Source organism: Drosophila subpulchrella, unplaced genomic scaffold (assembly GCF_014743375.2).
Source record: "Drosophila subpulchrella strain 33 F10 #4 breed RU33 unplaced genomic scaffold, RU_Dsub_v1.1 Primary Assembly Seq357, whole genome shotgun sequence".
NCBI lineage: Eukaryota > Metazoa > Arthropoda > Insecta > Diptera > Drosophilidae > Drosophila > Drosophila subpulchrella.
The window spans coordinates 1-19,016 of record NW_023665579.1 but is presented as its reverse complement, the minus strand read 5'-3'; the positions used below and the strand labels follow the sequence as shown (position 1 = coordinate 19,016).

General features: G+C 44.7%; 7 protein-coding genes and 3 pseudogenes across 7 annotated transcripts; 3 read left to right on the top strand and 7 right to left on the bottom strand.

Annotated features, from left to right (window-relative positions):
• Positions 1 to 3,627: 3,627 nt before the first annotated feature.
• Positions 3,628 to 4,049, bottom strand: LOC119561408 (annotated as a pseudogene).
• Positions 4,050 to 4,319: 270 nt separating this feature from the next.
• Positions 4,320 to 4,630, top strand: LOC119561422 (annotated as a pseudogene).
• A 371-nt stretch (positions 4,631 to 5,001) lies between these two features.
• LOC119561414 (histone H2A-like) lies at positions 5,002 to 5,451 on the bottom strand. Its single transcript, XM_037875068.1, has one exon. It carries the CDS (start codon positions 5,449 to 5,451, stop codon positions 5,077 to 5,079), a length of 375 nt encoding a protein of 124 aa, XP_037730996.1. The 3' UTR covers positions 5,002 to 5,076.
• A 324-nt stretch (positions 5,452 to 5,775) lies between these two features.
• LOC119561503 (histone H1-like) lies at positions 5,776 to 6,398 on the bottom strand. The gene is made up of 2 exons (XM_037875153.1): positions 6,105 to 6,398; positions 5,776 to 6,030 (listed from the first exon to the last, which is right to left on the bottom strand). Exons 1-2 carry the CDS (start codon positions 6,396 to 6,398, stop codon positions 5,776 to 5,778), a joined length of 549 nt encoding a protein of 182 aa, XP_037731081.1.
• Positions 6,399 to 8,661: 2,263 nt separating this feature from the next.
• LOC119561409 lies at positions 8,662 to 9,094 on the bottom strand (annotated as a pseudogene).
• Positions 9,095 to 9,169: 75 nt separating this feature from the next.
• On the top strand, positions 9,170 to 9,446 carry LOC119561501 (histone H4-like; the record flags this gene model as incomplete). Its single annotated transcript, XM_037875152.1, has 1 exon — positions 9,170 to 9,446. A coding segment is annotated over one exon (225 nt), but the record flags the coding sequence as incomplete, so codon positions are not given.
• A 325-nt stretch (positions 9,447 to 9,771) lies between these two features.
• Positions 9,772 to 10,388, bottom strand: LOC119561500 (histone H2A-like). The gene is made up of 2 exons (XM_037875151.1): positions 10,345 to 10,388; positions 9,772 to 10,218 (listed from the first exon to the last, which is right to left on the bottom strand). Exons 1-2 carry the CDS (start codon positions 10,386 to 10,388, stop codon positions 9,840 to 9,842), a joined length of 423 nt encoding a protein of 140 aa, XP_037731079.1. The 3' UTR covers positions 9,772 to 9,839.
• A 27-nt stretch (positions 10,389 to 10,415) lies between these two features.
• LOC119561499 (histone H1-like) lies at positions 10,416 to 11,149 on the bottom strand. The gene is made up of 2 exons (XM_037875150.1): positions 11,103 to 11,149; positions 10,416 to 11,049 (listed from the first exon to the last, which is right to left on the bottom strand). Exons 1-2 carry the CDS (start codon positions 11,147 to 11,149, stop codon positions 10,416 to 10,418), a joined length of 681 nt encoding a protein of 226 aa, XP_037731078.1.
• A 1,427-nt stretch (positions 11,150 to 12,576) lies between these two features.
• On the bottom strand, positions 12,577 to 13,061 carry LOC119561425 (histone H3). Its single transcript, XM_037875080.1, has one exon. It carries the CDS (start codon positions 13,037 to 13,039, stop codon positions 12,629 to 12,631), a length of 411 nt encoding a protein of 136 aa, XP_037731008.1. The 5' UTR covers positions 13,040 to 13,061; the 3' UTR covers positions 12,577 to 12,628.
• A 224-nt stretch (positions 13,062 to 13,285) lies between these two features.
• LOC119561424 (histone H4-like) lies at positions 13,286 to 13,648 on the top strand (the record flags this gene model as incomplete). Its single annotated transcript, XM_037875079.1, has 1 exon — positions 13,286 to 13,648. A coding segment is annotated over exon 1 (326 nt), but the record flags the coding sequence as incomplete, so codon positions are not given.
• Positions 13,649 to 19,016: the final 5,368 nt, after the last annotated feature.

Here is a 19,016-nt window from a genome sequence, read left to right as displayed (position 1 = left end):
CTCGTAGAATTTGATCATTTGGCACGTCTATGGTATGTGGACGTTCTGCAACAAAACTAAGATCTTTCTTGGTTAAGTTTAGAAATGTTGAACCAAAGTCAGCCTTCTTGTAGGGTTTTGAATTGATGAGACGTCGGTTCTATATTCATCGGATTTTTATCTTTCGTTGGCTCATAAGCAGCGTTCGGTCCTGCAAAATCATCTCTGTTTTCTATTAGATTGGGGTTGATTTCCGTATCAGATGAGGCTTCTTTATTGAGATAACCTGTGATTACATAACCAAGCCTTGTGCCTTGTGCCAAAGGTTTATTAGGTCCTAGTTCAAGAAGTTCACCGGTAATTACACGAGAAAATACTTCAACCCCTAAAGTTAGGTCAATGGGTCCTGGTTGCCGAAAGTCAGGATCTGCTAACGGCAGTCCCTCGGGAATATTAAGATCGGTTGTAATCGGTACTGACCGGTTGGTCTGTAATGACTGTGGGCATAATAAATACCTCTAATAGTTTTTCAAACCCTGATGTACAGGATGAGAGCTTTAGTGTTGATCTAATTGCTGTTGATATCTTTCCTCCGATTCCAGATATTTCAATCGGTGACCTTTGTTTAAGAGATAGCAGATCTGCCATTCTCCTTGAAATAAGATTCACCTTGATCCACCATCTATTACAGCGCGACATGTTTGTATTTGACCGTTTGGCCCTTGTAATGAGACCTTGGCGGTCGCGAGCAAAGTATATCCTCCTACGTGGTCGTAGCCTGCAACGGTTACTGCGCCGGCCACTGGATTGCTAGTCGGTCCTTGGTGTAACAGTGAATGATGCCGTTGCTGGCAGACTCGACAAGTGGTCGGTTGATCCACAGTTTTCAACCTTATGAGCTGTAGACAAACAATTTGTGCATGCTCCTACTTGAATAATGGCTTGGCGCCGTGCTTTGGGGTCCATTTGCTGGATACGGCTACATGCTCTAAGATTATGTTGTCCCTAGGTGACAAATCTTACAGCTTTCTTCGTTGTGAACTGACTGATGGCGGAGTGTTGCTGTAGGTTGAGCGCTTATCGTCTCCAGCATGCAAGCGCGCCGCTCAATAAACGTCAGTACACTCCATAACGTTGGAATTTCCCGTTGGTGCATCCGCTGAATTTTCAAGAGCAGCTAGAGACTGCTGGTCTAGTTTTCTTCTGATAAGAAAACACAGGATTGGATCCCAGGATTTTGTGCTGATATCAAGGTTTTTAAGAGTACTCATTGAATTTTTTATAGTGGTCATAGCAAGGCCCTTAGTTGGCGCGAGGAGCCGTCTATAGGCTTATGGTCAATAATTTTTGCAATGGCGGCGAATACTAGTATTTTTCCGTTCTGGTACCTGGCCTTTAAACGCAACCAGGTGTCGTCATAGCCACCCTGTGAGAAGGCTGTGTCTGTCAAGACGTTTCTCGCTTCACCACGAAGCGAACTCTGTAGAATATGTAGTTTTTTGGCTGGCCGAATATGGTTTGTTATGTACCAATTCCACAAAGAGATCATGGAACCGTGGCCAGTCTAGATACTCGCCGTTGAACTCCGGAATGCTAATTGGCGGAAGTGCCAAGTTTAGGCTCATTGGCGCGTCGTTTTCTCGTAGCAGGTTCATTTCGTATTCCTCGTATAATGTGTGGAATTGGGCTAGCTCTGCTTCTGCCAGAGCTGCGGCCCCAGGTGTGCTATCCAATTCGTCGTGGGCTTGCCTTAGTAAACGCCCAATGGAGATCCAGGTGCCTTTGTAGGGCTGGGGTGACAGTTGAGCGTTCGAGGCTATTGTTAATGATGACTCCAATTCGTTGCATCTTCTCTGCAACTGTCGGATCACCGTGTCAATTGTGGAATCTCCTTTGACTTGATCTCTTGTTGCGAGCTTGATGTTGGTCGAAGTTCGTCTGGGGGCCTTCGGAAGCTCGCTTCCAGTCGGCATGTTGTCCAGAAAGATATTCTGATATTTTTCGACCAGCTCTTTAAGTGCTGCTAGTCGTGAAGAGTACTCACTTCCAGTGGGTAGTGCCGCTTGCTGGACTTCTTCATCTAGGTCGCAAAACTGCTGCCAGAGATCGTTTAACTGAGTTAGCTTACCGGAATAATATCCGTCTCGGTGGCGTCGGTCGGCAGAATCCTTGCCATAATTCTTAATGAGCTGTTGGATTTTCCCTTGCAGCTCGTTTTGGGTGTCTAGTAATCGATTGTGTAAATCGATTCTTGTGTGACTTGTTTCCTCAATGAATGAAGTAGACATATTGTGTGTGTCTTGGAACAAAGAATCTTGTGGAGCTGGATGAAGCTGAGTATCCTGTGAAGCTGGATGAAGCTGAGTATCCTGTTAAGCTGGATGAAGCTGAAGTTCCTGTGACGCTGGAAGAAGAAGCGTATCCTGTGAAGCTGGATGAAGCTGAAGTTCCTGTGACGCTGGAAGAAGAAGCGAATCCTGTGAAGCTGGATTAAGCCGAGTTCCTGTGACGCTGGAAGAAGAAGCGTATCCTGTGAAGCTGGATGAAGCTGAAGTTCCTGTGACGCTGGAAGAAGAAGCGTATCCTGTGAAGCTGGATGAAGCTGAAGTTCCTGTGACGCTGGAAGACGAAGCGTATCCTCTGAAGCTGGATTAAGCTGAAGTTCCTGTGACGCTGGAAGAAGAAGCGTATCCTGTGAAGCTGGATTAAGCTGAAGTTCCTGTGACGCTGGAAGAAGAAGCGAATCCTGTGAAGCTGGATTAAGCTGAAGTTCCTGTGACGCTGGAAGAAGAAGCGTATCCTGTGAAGCTGGATTAAGCTGAAGTTCCTGTGACGCTGGAAGAAGAAGCGAATCCTGTGAAGCTGGATTAAGCTGAAGTTCCTGTGACGCTGGAAGACGAAGCGTATCCTGTGAAGCTGGATTAAGCTGAAGTTCCTGTGACGCTGGAAGAAGAAGCGAATCCTGTGAAGCTGGATTAAGCTGAAGTTCCTTTAGTGGGAAGGGGGTTGCTTGAGTGTGATCCTTTGTTGTTAAGGATCACGTCGGGTCACCATGTTTGTGCCTAACCGAAGTAGACACCTGCAGGACGATCGCGTCGCGGCAATGGTAACGATGGTTACTACAATGCCGGACCACAGGCGATGCTGAACTGCGCTGAGGGTGAGCTAACGTGGTTAGCTGCTAGTTGAGATAGTGTATTACGAGCCCTATTCCTAGAGGTAGGAAGTAGAACCGCGGAGTTATGAGGTGTGTTGATAACTGATTTATTCTTCATTTGATACCTGCTTATATTCTACTTAGAACACGGAAGCTTAGTGTAATGGTTAGTGAAATAAGCTATATTCTAAAGTAGGTCAGGGAATTATGATTACGGTAGCAGTTGCGTAGTTGGCTCGGCTGACACCGCAAATGTGCTGACTGCATTGGCGGGTCAGCGTATCGTTGTGACGGTGAGATGGTGAGATGGTGAGTTAGTGAGACATATGATATAATATGCTGATCAGCAATTCTCATCTGCAGTGAGTGCTACTGAGCGCCTGGTACTGTTCCCAATTTGGCTACTGCTTGATTTGTTGGGTGTGGTCATGTTGAGTACCTTTGGGTACGAACATGTACAAAGTATGTTAGCGCATTGGCAGCACGCACACTTAAGCACGCTCGCCGCGAATGCGACGGGCTAACTGGATGTCTTTGGCATGATGGTGACACGCTTGGCATGAATGGCGCACAAGTTGGTATCTTCAAAGAGGCCAACCAGATAGGCCTCGCTAGCTTCCTGCAGAGCCATCACTGCCGAGCTCTGGAATCGCAGGTCAGTCTTGAAGTCCTGAGCGATTTCACGCACCAGACGCTGGAAAGGCAGCTTCCGGATCAGGAGCTCGGTACTCTTCTGGTATCGACGGATCTCACGCAGGGCAACAGTTCCAGGGCGATACCGATGGGGCTTCTTCACGCCTCCCGTGGCTGGTGCGCTCTTGCGAGCGGCCTTAGTAGCCAGTTGTTTGCGTGGCGCCTTGCCACCAGTCGATTTCCGAGCGGTTTGCTTGGTACGGGCCATTTTCGAGTTCACGTTCACTTCACGTTTCAAACACAATAAACGATAGCTGCATTTGCTACCTACTTATTTAGCAAAACGAGGAGGGTTGAAAAGAGAGGGAAGCAGAGGCCATCTCACTTGTCGAGCAGAGAGCGGTGAGCGAAGAGCGGGACGCACATATCGTTCGGACTCGCTCGTGTTTCTGGGGTTTTAGGTATAAATAAGAGTGCGTCGAAAATCAGGAATTAGTTCTTCAGTGACTTTCGTTTCGTGCAGTGTGTTAACAGTAGAAAATAGTGAAATATGACTGGTCGCGGTAAAGGAGGCAAAGGCTTGGAAAAGGAGGCGCCAAGCGTCATCGCAAAGTGCTGCGGGATAACATCCAGGGTATCACTAAGCCAGCAATCCGCCGTTTGGCTCGTCGCGGCGGTGTGAAGCGCATCTCGGGACTCATTTACGAGGAAACACGTGGCGTTCTGAAGGTGTTCTTGGAGAACGTTATCCGCGATGCCGTCACCTACACCGAACACGCCAAGAGGAAGACTGTCACAGCCATGGATGTTGTGTACGCTCTGAAGAGGCAAGGCCGCACCCTGTACGGCTTCGGCGGTTAAAAAAACTAGTACAGCTTGTACTTCATTCAGCAATCGGTCCTTTTCAGGACCACCATTCAAATTTTCGAAGGAGACAAATTTTCAAATAATTTTTTGATTTATTGGCATACTGACCGGGAACTCGAAAGTTGATACTGCATATACATATTGCATTGAACCAAAATTAAATTTCAAATGGGTATGGGTTCAGGTATGTATTTTGTAGAGGCTGTACCGCTTGCAGATACAGCATTAACGGAAATGCGTCTTTTTGGCGACGAACTTCTTAGAATATTCCAGATCTTATTTCTGACCAAGTGCTATTCAACGACATTTCTTGTTTTAATGATATAATATACGTATTGGAAAATCTTCACTTCTTTGGTAAAAACTTGGTCGTCCTGAAAAGGACGGTTGGGTTTTATTTTTTATGTACAAGTATGTAGTAGGCTCCGCATTTAAAACGTTTAAGCCTTCTTCTCGGTCTTCTTGGGCAACAGAACAGCCTGGATGTTGGGCAACACTCCACCCTGGGCAATGGTGACGCCGGAGAGTAGTTTGTTCAACTCCTCGTCGTTGCGGATGGCCAGCTGCAGATGACGAGGAATAATCCTAGTCTTCTTGTTGTCACGAGCAGCATTGCCAGCCAATTCGAGAACCTCAGCGGCCAGATATTCCATCACAGCAGCCAGGTAAACTGGAGCGCCGGCCCCAACTCGCTCGGCATAGTTGCCCTTGCGGAGCAAACGGTGAATACGGCCCACTGGGAACTGAAGACCGGCACGGTTAGAGCGGGACTTTGCCTTTCCCTTCACTATGCCACCTTTTCCCCGACCAGACATTTTTCTTTACGAGTATTTCACTTAGTTCACTTTATACACTGAAAAAGAATGCTCGACGAGCCCCGGGTATATTTATACTTTTGCGTCTGCCTGCGCGTTCATTTAGGGGTGGGTGCCTTAGACCTGAAAACTTTGCTCGAAAAAAAGTATAAAGCTGAACGCGCTTGGGCACCATTATGATCAGTGAGTTGTGTTTGTGAAATCATAAGTGAAGTGAATAATGCCGCCGAAAACTAGTGGAAAGGCAGCCAAGAAGGCTGGCAAAGCCCAGAAGAACATCACCAAGACCGATAAGAAGAAGAAGAAGCGCAAGAGGAAGGAGAGCTACGCCATCGACTTGGCCTTCGCTGCTGTTGGCTTCGCCTTTACGGTTCCAGTTTTCTTGGCATCCTTGGCCTTTGCCTTTTCGGTTTTCTTCTTCTCTGCGGTCTTTTTGGTGGTAACAGCCTTCTTAGCCTTGGGCTTCTTCTCGTCAGCTCCGGCGGCAGCTTTCTTGGCGGTGGATCCGGTCTTCTTGACGGCTACCTTCTTGCTTTTCACCTTCTTCTCAGCAGACGCAGGCTTCGGCTTCGGATCCTTCTTGGCGGAGGTCGACAGTTTAAATGAGCCAGACGCCCCTTTTTCCCTTGGTTTGGGATCAGCTTTCCATTGACCACGGCGGATTTCAAGTATTTCTTGATGAATGGAGCCAGCTTCTGGGCATCGCATTTATAGGTGGCAGTGATGTATTTCTTAATTGCCAGAAGCGATGAGCCGCCACGTTCCTTCAAATTCTTGATGAATGCGTCCACCATTTGTTGAGTTGGCGGATGCGATGGCGGGGCAGCAGCCCTTTTCACCTTTGGGGCAGCGGATCCAGATGCCTTCTTGGTGGCCACCTTCTTCTCAACTGACACTGACGGGGCAGCCACTGGGGAAGCGGACGTTGCAACTGCAGAATCAGACATTTTTCTTCACTAAAATACTTTTTTCGTATAGAAAATGGGCCGCGCGCTTATTACCAACCTCCTTCGTTCGGATGAGAATCGAGGAGGAGAGCACTTTAACTGTGCGCCTGGCATCAGGCATTTGCTCTGCTATTATTTGTTTGAAGTGCAAACATATTTTCTTATTTTTAGTGCTTAAGATTCTAAAACTTAACAATCTTCTTATTGTTTTACATTCTTAAATGATCTATTAAGCAGGTAATGTTTTCAAATGTAAGTATCTTGTTTTTGCGACCTTTTATTGCCTTATCAACTTCAACATAGACATTCGTAACATGAGCAATTTTCTTAAAACCCATTTTAAAATATGATATCTTAAAAATTTTTGTAACTTGCTAATGAAAAATAAATTTGAACCTTTTACTTAAATAAGTACTACAATTATATTTACTTATCATTAGTTTAGGTATTTTATTACTTGTTCCAAGTTGTCCCTTGGCTACGTACGAAGTTGGCTATCAAGCTACATTCGGCAATGGTTTTCTGACTGTTAAAAATATAAATCTTTTAAAATATTGTATTTATTCGATGTTTTCTTAGATATATCATGTCTTTGCTCAAGACAGTACAGCATTGGATGCATGTTTATAAGCAGTTTTTACAAAATTTGCTAATATGTGTTTCATGTATGAATCCCATTGAGGCCGCACTCAAGTTAACATTAAAGAAAAAAAATCTAAAAAATATACTTAATAATATTTTTCTTGTTTTTTATAAAGCATTATGCATTCATTAACGCATATGATTTATTTTCAGATAGCGTTTAAAGTTTTTCGATTTTTTGTTGATGCTTGAATGTCTAATGTTGATCGTGGTTGTCCCACATAACCCTCCCTTTCTAAAAACATGCCGACATTTATAACAAAATTTTTTGAAAAACGTGATAGTACCAAAAGTACAATCAAATTGAATCTAATCTATTAATAAATCTAATATTACAAAAAACGATATATAAAATCAGGAATATATATACCTATAAGCAGTTTTTTTTGTGTCCCATATAAAAATATCGTGGAGGTTGCACTTAACATTAAAAAGAAAATATAAAAAATGTATTTTTAAATCTGTTTATGTTTTATTAAGCAAATAGATTAACAAGCCTAGCTAATTTTTGTTCATCTCGCATGTAATATTTTTTAGTTTTTTTCTGATGCTTGAAAGTCTTGACCATCCCTGCCGCATAGCAGCTCCATCGCATTAAAAACCCCACCCAATCCAATATTTATTGATTTTATCAATTCTAATTTCTATCAAATAACAAAAAGTTACATACAATTATTAACTCCACTTACGAAGGAACGAGTCGAAAAGTTATTTTTTTATTTTAACGTTGAAGCCTGCAGATAAAAACAAGGGAGAACGCTATAGTCGAGTACCTCGACTATCAGATACCCGTTACTCAGCTTAAGCGACCAAAGGGAAATGGAGATATGCAAGCAGCAAAGCGAGATTTAAATGCGCCACCTACCGGCGGAAGACAGATTTAAGCGTTGTGTGCGTTAGGGTAGGCGTGACAAATTCATTGTTCAATAGAATAAGTTAGCCGCGCACTTTGCTCTCTCTGAGCGCCGGCAGTAATTTTCTCTTTGCCGCTAAGTTCGGCCGGCAACTATTTACATACACACACATACACGCGTAAAAACATTTCGCACTGTCTGGCTCTGACGTCATAGCTTTTTTTCTTGGGAGGTTTGTGGCGTTAGAGTGGGCGTAGAAAATTTTTTTTGGGTCAATCGATAGGTATGGACAAGACTAATACATTTCAGTTAAAATTTTCTATCTAACATCAAAACTGTAGGAGCCACAGTTTTGGGCGGTTTGTGGGCGTTAGAGTGGGCGTGGCACTCTACTGAAACAAACTTGCGCTGCGTAAGAAGCTCAGGAATCTGCTCGCCAAATCTCAATAGCCTAGCTCTCATAGTTTCCGAGATCTCAGCGTTCATCCGGACAGACGGACAGACGGACAGACGGACAGACGGACAGACGGACAGACGGACAGACGGACATGGCTAGATCGACTCGGCTAGTGATCCTGATCAAGAATATATATACTTTATGGGGTCGGAAACGCTTCCTTCTGCCTGTTACATACTTTCCGACGAATCTAGTATACCCTTTTACTCTACGAGTAACGGGTATAATTAGTATCTCATTGATTGTAATTTGTGGTCCTGAAAAGGACCGATTTGTACAAAGTATGTTAGCGCATTGGCAGCACGCACACTTAAGCAGGCTCGCCGCGAATGCGACGGGCTAACTGGATGTCTTTGGGCATGATGGTGACACGCTTGGCATGAATGGCGCACAAGTTGGTATCTTCAAAGAGGCCAACCAGATAGGCCTCGCTAGCTTCCTGCAGAGCCATCACTGCCGAGCTCTGGAATCGCAGGTCAGTCTTGAAGTCCTGAGCGATTTCACGCACCAGACGCTGGAAAGGCAGCTTCCGGTCTCAGAGCTCGGTACTCTTCTGGTATCGACGGATCTCACGCAGGGCAACAGTTCCAGGGCGATACCGATGGGGCTTCTTCACGCCTCCGGTGGCTGGTGCGCTCTTGCGAGCGGCCTTAGTAGCCAGTTGTTTGCGTGGCGCCTTGCCACCAGTCGATTTCCGAGCGGTTTGCTTGGTACGGGCCATTTTCGAGTTCACGTTCACTTCACGTTTCAAAACACAATAAACGATAGCTGCATTTGCTACCTACTTATATAGCAAAACGAGGAGGGTTGAAAAGAGAGGGAAGCAGAGGGCCATCTCACGTTTGGCTCGTCGCGGCGGTGTGAAGCGCATCTCGGGACTCATTTACGAGGAAACACGTGGCGTTCTGAAGGTGTTCTTGGAGAACGTTATCCGCGATGCCGTCACCTACACCGAACACGCCAAGAGGAAGACTGTCACAGCCATGGATGTTGTGTACGCTCTGAAGAGGCAAGGCCGCACCCTGTACGGCTTCGGCGGTTAAAAAACTAGTACAGCTTGTACTTCATTCAGCAATCGGTCCTTTTCAGGACCACCATTCAAATTTTCGAAGGAGACAAATTTTCAAATAATTTTTTGATTTATTGGCATACTGACCGGGAACTCGAAAGTTGATACTGCATATACATATTGCATTGAACCAAAATTAAATTTTCAAATGGGTATGGGTTCAGGTATGTATTTTGTAGAGGCTGTACCGCTTGCAGATACAGCATTAACGGAAATGCGTCTTTTTGGCGACGAACTTCTTAGAACATTCCAGATCTTATTTCTGACCAAGTGCTATTCAACGACATTTCTTGTTTTAATGATATAATATACGTATTGAAAAATCTTCACTTCTTTGGTAAAACTTGGTCGTCCTGAAAAGGACGGTTGGGTTTTATTTTTTATGTACAAGTATGTAGTAGGCTCCGCATTTAAAACGTTTAAGCCTTCTTCTCGGTCTTCTTGGGCAACAGAACAGCCTGGATGTTGGGCAACACTCCACCCTGGGCAATGGTGACGCCGGAGAGTAGTTTGTTCAACTCCTCGTCGTTGCGGATGGCCAGCTGCAGATGACGAGGAATAATCCTAGTCTTCTTGTTGTCACGAGCAGCATTGCCAGCCAATTCGAGAACCTCAGCGGCCAGATATTCCATCACAGCAGCCAGGTAAACTGGAGCGCCGGCCCCAACTCGCTCGGCATAGTTGCCCTTGCGGAGCAAACGGTGAATACGGCCCACTGGGAACTGAAGACCGGCACGGTTAGAGCGGGACTTTGCCTTTCCCTTCACTATGCCACCTTTTCCCCGACCAGATATTTTTCTTTACGAGTATTTCACTTAGTTCACTTTATACACTGAAAGAGAATGCTCGACGAGCCCCGGTATATTTATACTTTTGCGTCTGCCTGCGCGTTCATTTAGGGGTGGGTGCCTTAGACCTGAAAACTTTGCTCGAAAAAAAGTATAAAGCTGAACGCGCTTGGGCACCATTATGATCAGTGAGTTGTGTTTGTGAAATCATAAGTGAAGTGAATAATGCCGCCGAAAACTAGTGGAAAGGCAGCCAAGAAGGCTGGCAAAGCCCAGAAGAACATCACCAAGACCGATAAGAAGAAGAAGCGCAAGAGGAAGGAGAGCTACGCCATCGACTTGGGCCTTCGCTGCTGTTGGCTTCGCCTTTACGGTTCCAGTTTTCTTGGCATCCTTGGCCTTTGCCTTTTCGGTTTTCTTCTTCTCTGCGGTCTTTTTGGTGGTAACAGCCTTCTTAGCCTTGGGCTTCTTCTCGTCAGCTCCGGCGGCAGCTTTCTTGGCGGTGGATCCGGTCTTCTTGACGGCTACCTTCTTGCTTTTCACCTTCTTCTCAGCAGACGCAGGCTTCGGCTTCGGATCCTTCTTGGCGGAGGCCGACAGTTTAAATGAGCCAGACGCCCCTTTTCCCTTTGTTTGGATCAGCTTTCCATTGACCACGGCCGATTTCAAGTATTTCTTGATGAATGGAGCCAGCTTCTGGGCATCGCATTTATAGGTGGCAGTGATGTATTTCTTAATTGCCAGAAGCGATGAGCCGCCACGTTCCTTCAAATTCTTGATGGATGCGTCCACCATTTGTTGAGTTGGCGGATGCGATGGCGGGCCCTTTTCACCTTTGGGGCTGCGGATCCAGATGCCTTCTTGGTGGCCACCTTCTTCTCAACTGACACTGACGGGGCAGCCACTGGGGAAGCGGACGTTGCAACTGCAGAATCAGACATTTTTCTTCACTAAAATACACTTTTTCATATAGAAAATGGGCCGCGCGCTTATTACCAACCTCCTTCGTTCGGATGAGAATCGAGGAGGAGAGCACTTTAACTGTGCGCCTGGCATCAGGCATTTGCTCTGCTATTATTTGTTTGAAGTGCAAACATATTTTCTTATTTTTAGTGCTTAAGATTCTAAAACTTAACAATCTTTTTATTGTTTTACATTCTTAAATGATCTATTAAGCAGGTAATGTTTTCAAAATGTAAGTATCTTGTTTTTGCGACCTTTTATTGCCTTATCAACTTCAACATAGACATTCGTAACATGAGCAATTTTCTTAAAACCCATTTTAAAATATGATATCTTAAAAATATTTTGTAACTTGCTAATGAAAAAATAAATTTGAACCTTTTACTTAAATAAGTACTACAATTATATTTACTTATCATTAGTTTAGGTATTTTATTACTTGTTCCAAGTTGTCCCTTGGCTACGTACGAAGTTGGCTATCAAGCTACATTCGGCAATGGTTTTCTGACTGTTAAAAATATAAATCTTTTAAAATATTGTATTTATTCGATGTTTTCTTAGATATATCATGTCTTTGCTCAAGACAGTACAGCATTGGATGCATGTTTATAAGCAGTTTTTACAAAATTTGCTAATATGTGTTTTCATGTATGAATCCCATTGAGGCCGCACTCAAGTTAACATTAAAGAAAAAAATCTAAAAAATATACTTAATAATATTTTTCTTGTTTTTTATAAAGCATTATGCATTCATTAACGCATATGATTTATTTTCAGATAGCGTTTAAAAGTTTTTCGATTTTTTGTTGATGCTTGAATGTCTAATGTTGATCGTGGTTGTCCCACATAACCCTCCCTTTCTAAAAACATGCCGACATTTATAACAAAATTTTTTGAAAAACGTGATAATACCAAAAGTACAATCAAATTGAATCTAATCTATTAAATAAATCTAATATTACAAAAAACGATATATAAATTCAGGAATATATATACCCATAAGCTGTTTTTTTTTGTGTCCCATATAAAAATATCGTGGAGGTTGCACTTAACATTAAAAAGAAAATATAAAAAATGTATTTTTAAATCTGTTTATGTTTTATTAAGCAAATAGATTCACAAGCCTAGCTAATTTTTGTTCATCTCGCATGTAATATTTTTTAGTTTTTTTCTGATGCTTGAAAGTCTTGACCATCCCTGCCGCATAGCAGCTCCATCGCATTAAAAACCCCACCCAATCCAATATTTATTGATTTTATCAATTCTAATTTCTATCAAATCACAAAAAGTTACATACAATTATTAACTCCACTTACAAAGGAACGAGTCGAAAAGTTATTTTTTTATTTTAACGTTGAAGCCTGCAGATAAAAATTAGTATCTCATTGATTGTAATTTGTGGTCCTGAAAAGGACCGATTTGTACAAAGTATGTTAGCGCATTGGCAGCACGCACACTTAAGCACGCTCGCCGCGAATGCGACGGGCTAACTGGATGTCTTTGGGCATGATGGTGACACGCTTGGCATGAATGGCGCACAAGTTGGTATCTTCAAAGAGGCCAACCAGATAGGCCTCGCTAGCTTCCTGCAGAGCCATCACTGCCGAGCTCTGGAATCGCAGGTCAGTCTTGAAGTCCTGAGCGATTTCACGCACCAGACGCTGGAAAGGCAGCTTGCGGATCAGGAGCTCGGTACTCTTCTGGTATCGACGGATCTCACGCAGGGCAACAGTTCCAGGGCGATACCGATGGGGCTTCTTCACGCCTCCGGTGGCTGGTGCGCTCTTGCGAGCGGCCTTAGTAGCCAGTTGTTTGCGTGGCGCCTTGCCACCAGTCGATTTCCGAGCGGTTTGCTTGGTACGGGCCATTTTCGAGTTCACGTTCACTTCACGTTTCAAAACACAATAAACGATAGCTGCATTTGCTACCTACTTATATAGCAAAACGAGGAGGGTTGAAAAGAGAGGGAAGCAGAGGCCATCTCACTTGTCGAGCAGAGAGCTGTGAGCGAAGAGCGGGACGCACATATCGTTCGGACTCGCTCGTGTTTCTGGGGTTTTAGGTATAAATAAGAGTGCGTCGAAAATCAGGAATTAGTTCTTCAGTGACTTTCGTTTCGTGCAGTGTGTTAACAGTAGAAAATAGTGAAATATGACTGGTCGCGGTAAAGGAGGCAAAGGCTTGGGAAAAGGAGGCGCCAAGCGTCATCGCAAAGTGCTGCGGGATAACATCCAGGGTATCACTAAGCCAGCAATCCGCCGTTTGGCTCGTCGCGGCGGTGTGAAGCGCATCTCGGGACTCATTTACGAGGAAACACGTGGCGTTCTGAAGGTGTTCTTGGAAAACGTTATCCGCGATGCCGTCACCTACACCGAACACGCCAAGAGGAAGACTGTCACAGCCATGGATGTTGTGTACGCCCTGAAGAGGCAAGGCCGCACCCTGTACGGCTTCGGCGTGTCCTTATCGCGAAGGATGTCAGCGGTTCTCCCTTGCCTTGCTAGCTCGTCTGCCATGCAGTTGCCCTCATTATTGCTGTGTCCAGGCACCCAGATGAGGTTGATTCTCAGATGAGTGGCCATCTCGTTAAGAGATTTGCGGCATTCAGAGATTGTTTTTGAGTTCGTTGTTTAGGAGTCGAGGGCCCTGAGGTCTGCTTGACTATCCGAGAAGATGAAAATATCTATGTCATGATGTACTGACGTGTCCAGGTGGGTCATGGCTTCCTGAATTGCCATGACTTCCGCTTGGAAAACACTACAGTGGTCTGGTAGGCGGAATGAGACTTTTATGTCTATTTCGGGGGAGAAGACTCCCCCACCTGTATGGGAGTTAAGCTTGGAGCCGTCTGTGTATATGTTGACGGCGTTTTCGAATTGGTGTGGGAGGTTGTCCAGTCTGTACGCGTGGGTATGAAGATCTTGTATATTCTTTCGAAATTGACTATGGGTGGAACGTAGTCTGTACTACGTGGTAAGGATGAATGTTTTGTTAGGATACTGGAGTGACCCGTAGAGCCTGTTGTCCATGCCGCTGCTTCGCGGAGCCTCAGCGCTGTTGCAGATACCCAGCTTTTGGCAAGTAGGTCCAGGGGTTGGAGGTCGAGAATTGTGTTTAGTGTTTCAGTGGCGGTGGGGCGGAGCGCCCCACTGATGCAGAGTTCTGCGCTTCTTTGGATCTTGTGAAGGATCCGAAGGTTGCAATTTTTTTCTAGGGAGGCCACCATACGATGTTTCCGTAGAGGAGAATGGGCCTAACTATTGCAATGTATAGCCAGTAAACTATCATGGGAAAGAAACTCCACTTCCTCCCTATGGCTTTTTTACAAGCGAAAAGGGCTATGGCCGCTTTGCGTGTGCGATCTAGGATGTTGTCTGCCCAGAGGAGCTTTTTGCTGAATGCGGCCAGGGTTCGAGATGTTGTCTATACTTGGGTGTTTTTAGGGAATTGGGTGTCTAACAGTAGTTCAAGGGTTTCCTGACTGTTTTCCGTCCAGCTGTCAGCATTGGTATTTAGATAGCCAATGGTTGCTGGAGATTTTACTTAAATTCATCTGAGTCTGGATGCTTCCGCAGTAGATTCTATGCTACTGCAGAAGTTAGCCCAAGCTCTTCGTTTTTATATTCTAATTTCCTTTTTGTATAGGTATACATTTTTGGTATAATTTTGTATGGTATAAATTCCAGAAAGATTCGCTATTGTTGTATTTAGCTCTATTGAAGTAAGTTCTACACTCTCTTTTAAGGTTCGCCAAGGTTGTGTTCCACCATGGGGGTTTGTGCTTTGCTTTGACTGTTCTGCTTGGGCAAGCCCTTTTAACGGCCTCGCCGCAGATGTCAGTAAAAGTGTTAACTAGGTTATCTAATTCTTGACCGTTGCGTACGTGCATCGGTGGAGCGTGTAGCTTCCTGTTGAGGAGATTTTTGTAGTATCCCCAGTTGGTTAATCTTAGATTAGTAATGTTCTCGGCGGGGGCAGTCTAGAGTTATTGTAAATTCTATGTATCGGTGGTCTGAGAATGATTGCTCGATCCCCACCTTCCACGCTTCTAGCTGGTTAAGTAGGGGATCAGATATTAGTGTAATGTCTAAGACTTTCCTCCTATTTCTAATGATGAATGTTGGGTCATTACCTTTGTTGCAGATGAATAGATTTGATTGAAGGAGATAGTCGTAGAGTAACTCACCCCTTTAGATTGTGTTTGTACTTCCTCATAGCGTGTGGTGTGAGTTAGCGTCCCCACCCAGGATGAGTTCCTGTGTATGAGTTGCTGTGTTGTGGTGCTAGGTAATGGCCCTTCGTGGTCGTGTTACCAACAATCCATAGCTCTTGAATAAGGACTACGTCTATTTTGCCTGTGGCCAGGCGTATGAGGAGGGCAGCGGAAGCTTCCTTGCTGTGGTGCAGGTTAATCTGCTGGAATTTCACCATCTTTAGGACCGTGGTCGGGCTGGGTACCCTCCGCTTCCTCCGCTATGTCCTGTAGAACAGTACGCCCTGGTCGGGTCGTGTCCTGCGTGCACAGCTGCTTCAGGCTTTCTGTCAGCTCCGAGTCGGTTGACACGTAGCCAGTAAGGGTGGCCTCCTTGTGCTCCATTTCGTCGTCGCTCGTGGGTTCGTACGACGCACAGGCAGCCAGGTTGTCTGCCGCTAATTTGTCTGTGTCGTAGATGCGTAGTTGCATCTTATCGAACCCGTAGTTCACCCGGTTTTGTTGGGCTGCGAGGGGTTCCAAGCAGGCCTAATTCAAGAGGATAACCACGTTCATGGTGACGCGCTCGCTTTTCTCCTCCTTGACCACCTTCCAACCGTCTGTCGGAAGCTTCGGGTTGAACCTGGTCAGCAGGCTGAGTATAGCCTCTGGTTCCGAGGGTTCCGACGGCAGCCACACCCTCGCTCTCGGTCGAGACGGGATGTCTGCGGCCTCGCAAACTGCCAACTTGGCCCCGGGGTAGACCTCGCCGACCTTGTTAATGGCAGCCTTGTAAAGTGCTGCCGATCTCTCGTCTTCACTGGTGATGAAGTTAACGTTGCCCTGGTACCCACCCTACATCTGTGCAATCGGGTGGCGGACCTGGGTTTTCGTCCAGCACCTTTCAAGGCCGCTGACGCAAGGCCCGTCCAACCAGACCCCATTGGTTCCTTGGGATCCTACCGCCTTCATCACTCTGGTCGATGACTCCAATGATCTTCCGATCCTTTACTACTTCAGCAAAGGATCTCTACTATGTGCCGCGGTTGGTTACTCTGGCCTTCTTGCTCGCTCGTTGAGCTGTCTCCATCGACCTCTCTCGCTTGTTGCTGTTGCTGGTGGTCATAGCGATGTCAAAGTCTGGGATTACCGCCTTTGCCCAGGCAACGTCCTCTTGGATTTTTAGGTAATCAATTTTGATGTTTGATCCTCACATATCGGTTGGTGGCCAGCCGTTTGAGGATCCGGAAAGCTTTCTTACGTTCAAGAGGTCCTGCCTGGTTAGGTGATATCCTCTTGAACTCCTTTGCTCTGGTACTCACCACGAGACCGGCTTTGTCGATCGCCTCAGGTTGGAGTAGCTGATTAGCCACACCTACGCTGGTGGGAGGCTTGGGCTTGTCCTTGTGGTGGGTTGGGCTTAGCAGGCTGCGTTGTTCGCTGGCCTTGGCAGGGGTAGACGTCGAAGCCGTGATCTTGCTCTTCTTGTCGTCGTTGGTTACGACTTCCGACTTTTTGAGAGTGTCGGGCTCTTTTTTGGTGTTGTTGCCTGTTATGTTGCTTTTATTTATTGACTTTTCCATGTTAATTCCATGCGGGAGTGTGAGGGGGTCTTCCGCCTCACAGTGCAGGTAGGTTAGTGGATGAAATTTACAAGATCGGGATGATATATATATGTCTGACGTAAATAATTTAATAATTTAATTTACCGCTTCCAATTGGGTCATCGATTGTTAGTACCCTGACTCGCTCGGGGAACAAAGGGGTGCCAGGAGGGGGGGGGGGGGGCGGCAAAATCCAATATGTACATCAACACGGCATGCCTTTTCTTTTCGTATTAGTTCACTCAATTTTATTTGTCGTGTTTAATTGTTCCTGGGTTTCACTGCGCCGATTCCACTGATTCACTAACCTTACTTCCTACCGACCGGGCTTTCTTTTTTTCTCCGCGTGTTTCGTTTCTTTTTCTTTTCCGCGTGCGCGACCGTTCGTCTTGAGGTACCAGAGCCGGAGAGCCCGGAAACCGACGTGTGGCCCTCTGATCCTTTTTCCCTTTGCCTTGCCAGATCGGTTTGGTATTTTCTCTATTTTCTAGTATTTTTCCCTATGGTTGCCACCCTCGGCCGGATGGTGCGGAACCAAACTTGACCTATTTTGGTTTTGCACACCAAAAATCAATATGTTCGCTTTCCACTTACTAAATCATAAACCTTCATTTTATGTCTCTTACGTACTAATAATAACAATGGCAAACTTAGTTAACTATTACTTATATATATATTGTGACGGTCTAGCCGTCGGACAGGATCGTCACAGTAGGTTCAAAGGGTGTGGGAAGGGGGTATGTGTTAGCTATTTGTCGGAGGCGGCAGCACAAGCGACGTCGGTACTGCTACGGCGCAGATACACGCTGACTGTCCGGGCTACTTATTTACGCTTAGAGTTGGGGGCTCGGCAGTAGCCGGGCCGTGTCCAACTTCCACGCTTATTTGTAGCTACCCTGGAGAACCAGGGCGCTCGCTATCCGCAACCTGTGACCCGTTCGGTAGCCTTCAGCTCGGCGCCCTCCGAGCCATCCCACTAGCCTTTTGGTCGAAGCACAAACACACCCTCAGTTGATTAAAAACACTCAACCAATCAGGAACACAGTCGATCGTAATTCAAGCATTAGAGTAGATTTTCAATATGTACTTGGAAACAACAAGCAAGTTTTGTTAAGGAGCTGGCATTCATGCCTGCTGGAACTGTTTATACCTATTTTTTTCCATTTCAAACCGCCATATAACATAAAAGAATTGGTTTAATGGAGCTCTTAAGCAGCAGCACCTTACCAGTAGAACGTAAACGGATTAGATTGGTCAGCTGGAGATATTCCATACACAAGTCTGAAGAAATACTAACACCACTCAATGAGTATCACACAACTCTTGTTCGTGGTAAAATTAAAAAAAAAATTCTAATCAAGTATTTATCAACAAACATTATCGATGTAGATATTGGAAAAAGTTTAACTCAACTACACAATTTTTTTAAAATTGTAGAAAACACAAGAAAAAAACTTCCACTTCGATGTTTATTAAAAATTTTATTTAAACTGTATCCTTAGAAAACACCAATTATGGAATATATAGCAATGGTGATACAGGTGTTTAAAATGTAGTAAAAGAATTCATGGTCCTATTACGTTGTCTCTTATTATGTATTCTTTTAAGAGATTTTTTGAAAATGATCCCTGCAAAATAGATACACGCAACTTATTTATTGTAATTATTGCGGATCTGATACTCATTTCGAGAAGAACTGCTCCAAGAAACACGATCAAGAGAATATTAATAAAACCTTGTGTTACTTAAAAACATTATATAAGCAATTAGTAATATATATTATAATAAAATTCATTCCAAATAAAATACATTTTTTAATAAAAAAAAATTTTTACACAATTTTTTCATCTTTTCAAATCCTTATTTGTGGGACCCTCAGGATCGGGAAAAACAACCTTTTAGAAAATCGTATCATTAAAAGAATGATCTTTTTAATATTTCAATAGATCGAATTATTTGGTGTTATGGAGAGGAGAGTGCCAAGCCCAATTTTGAAAATGTTGAATATTTTAAAGGAGTCCCTGAAAGGGTTGAAAATGAAACGAATGA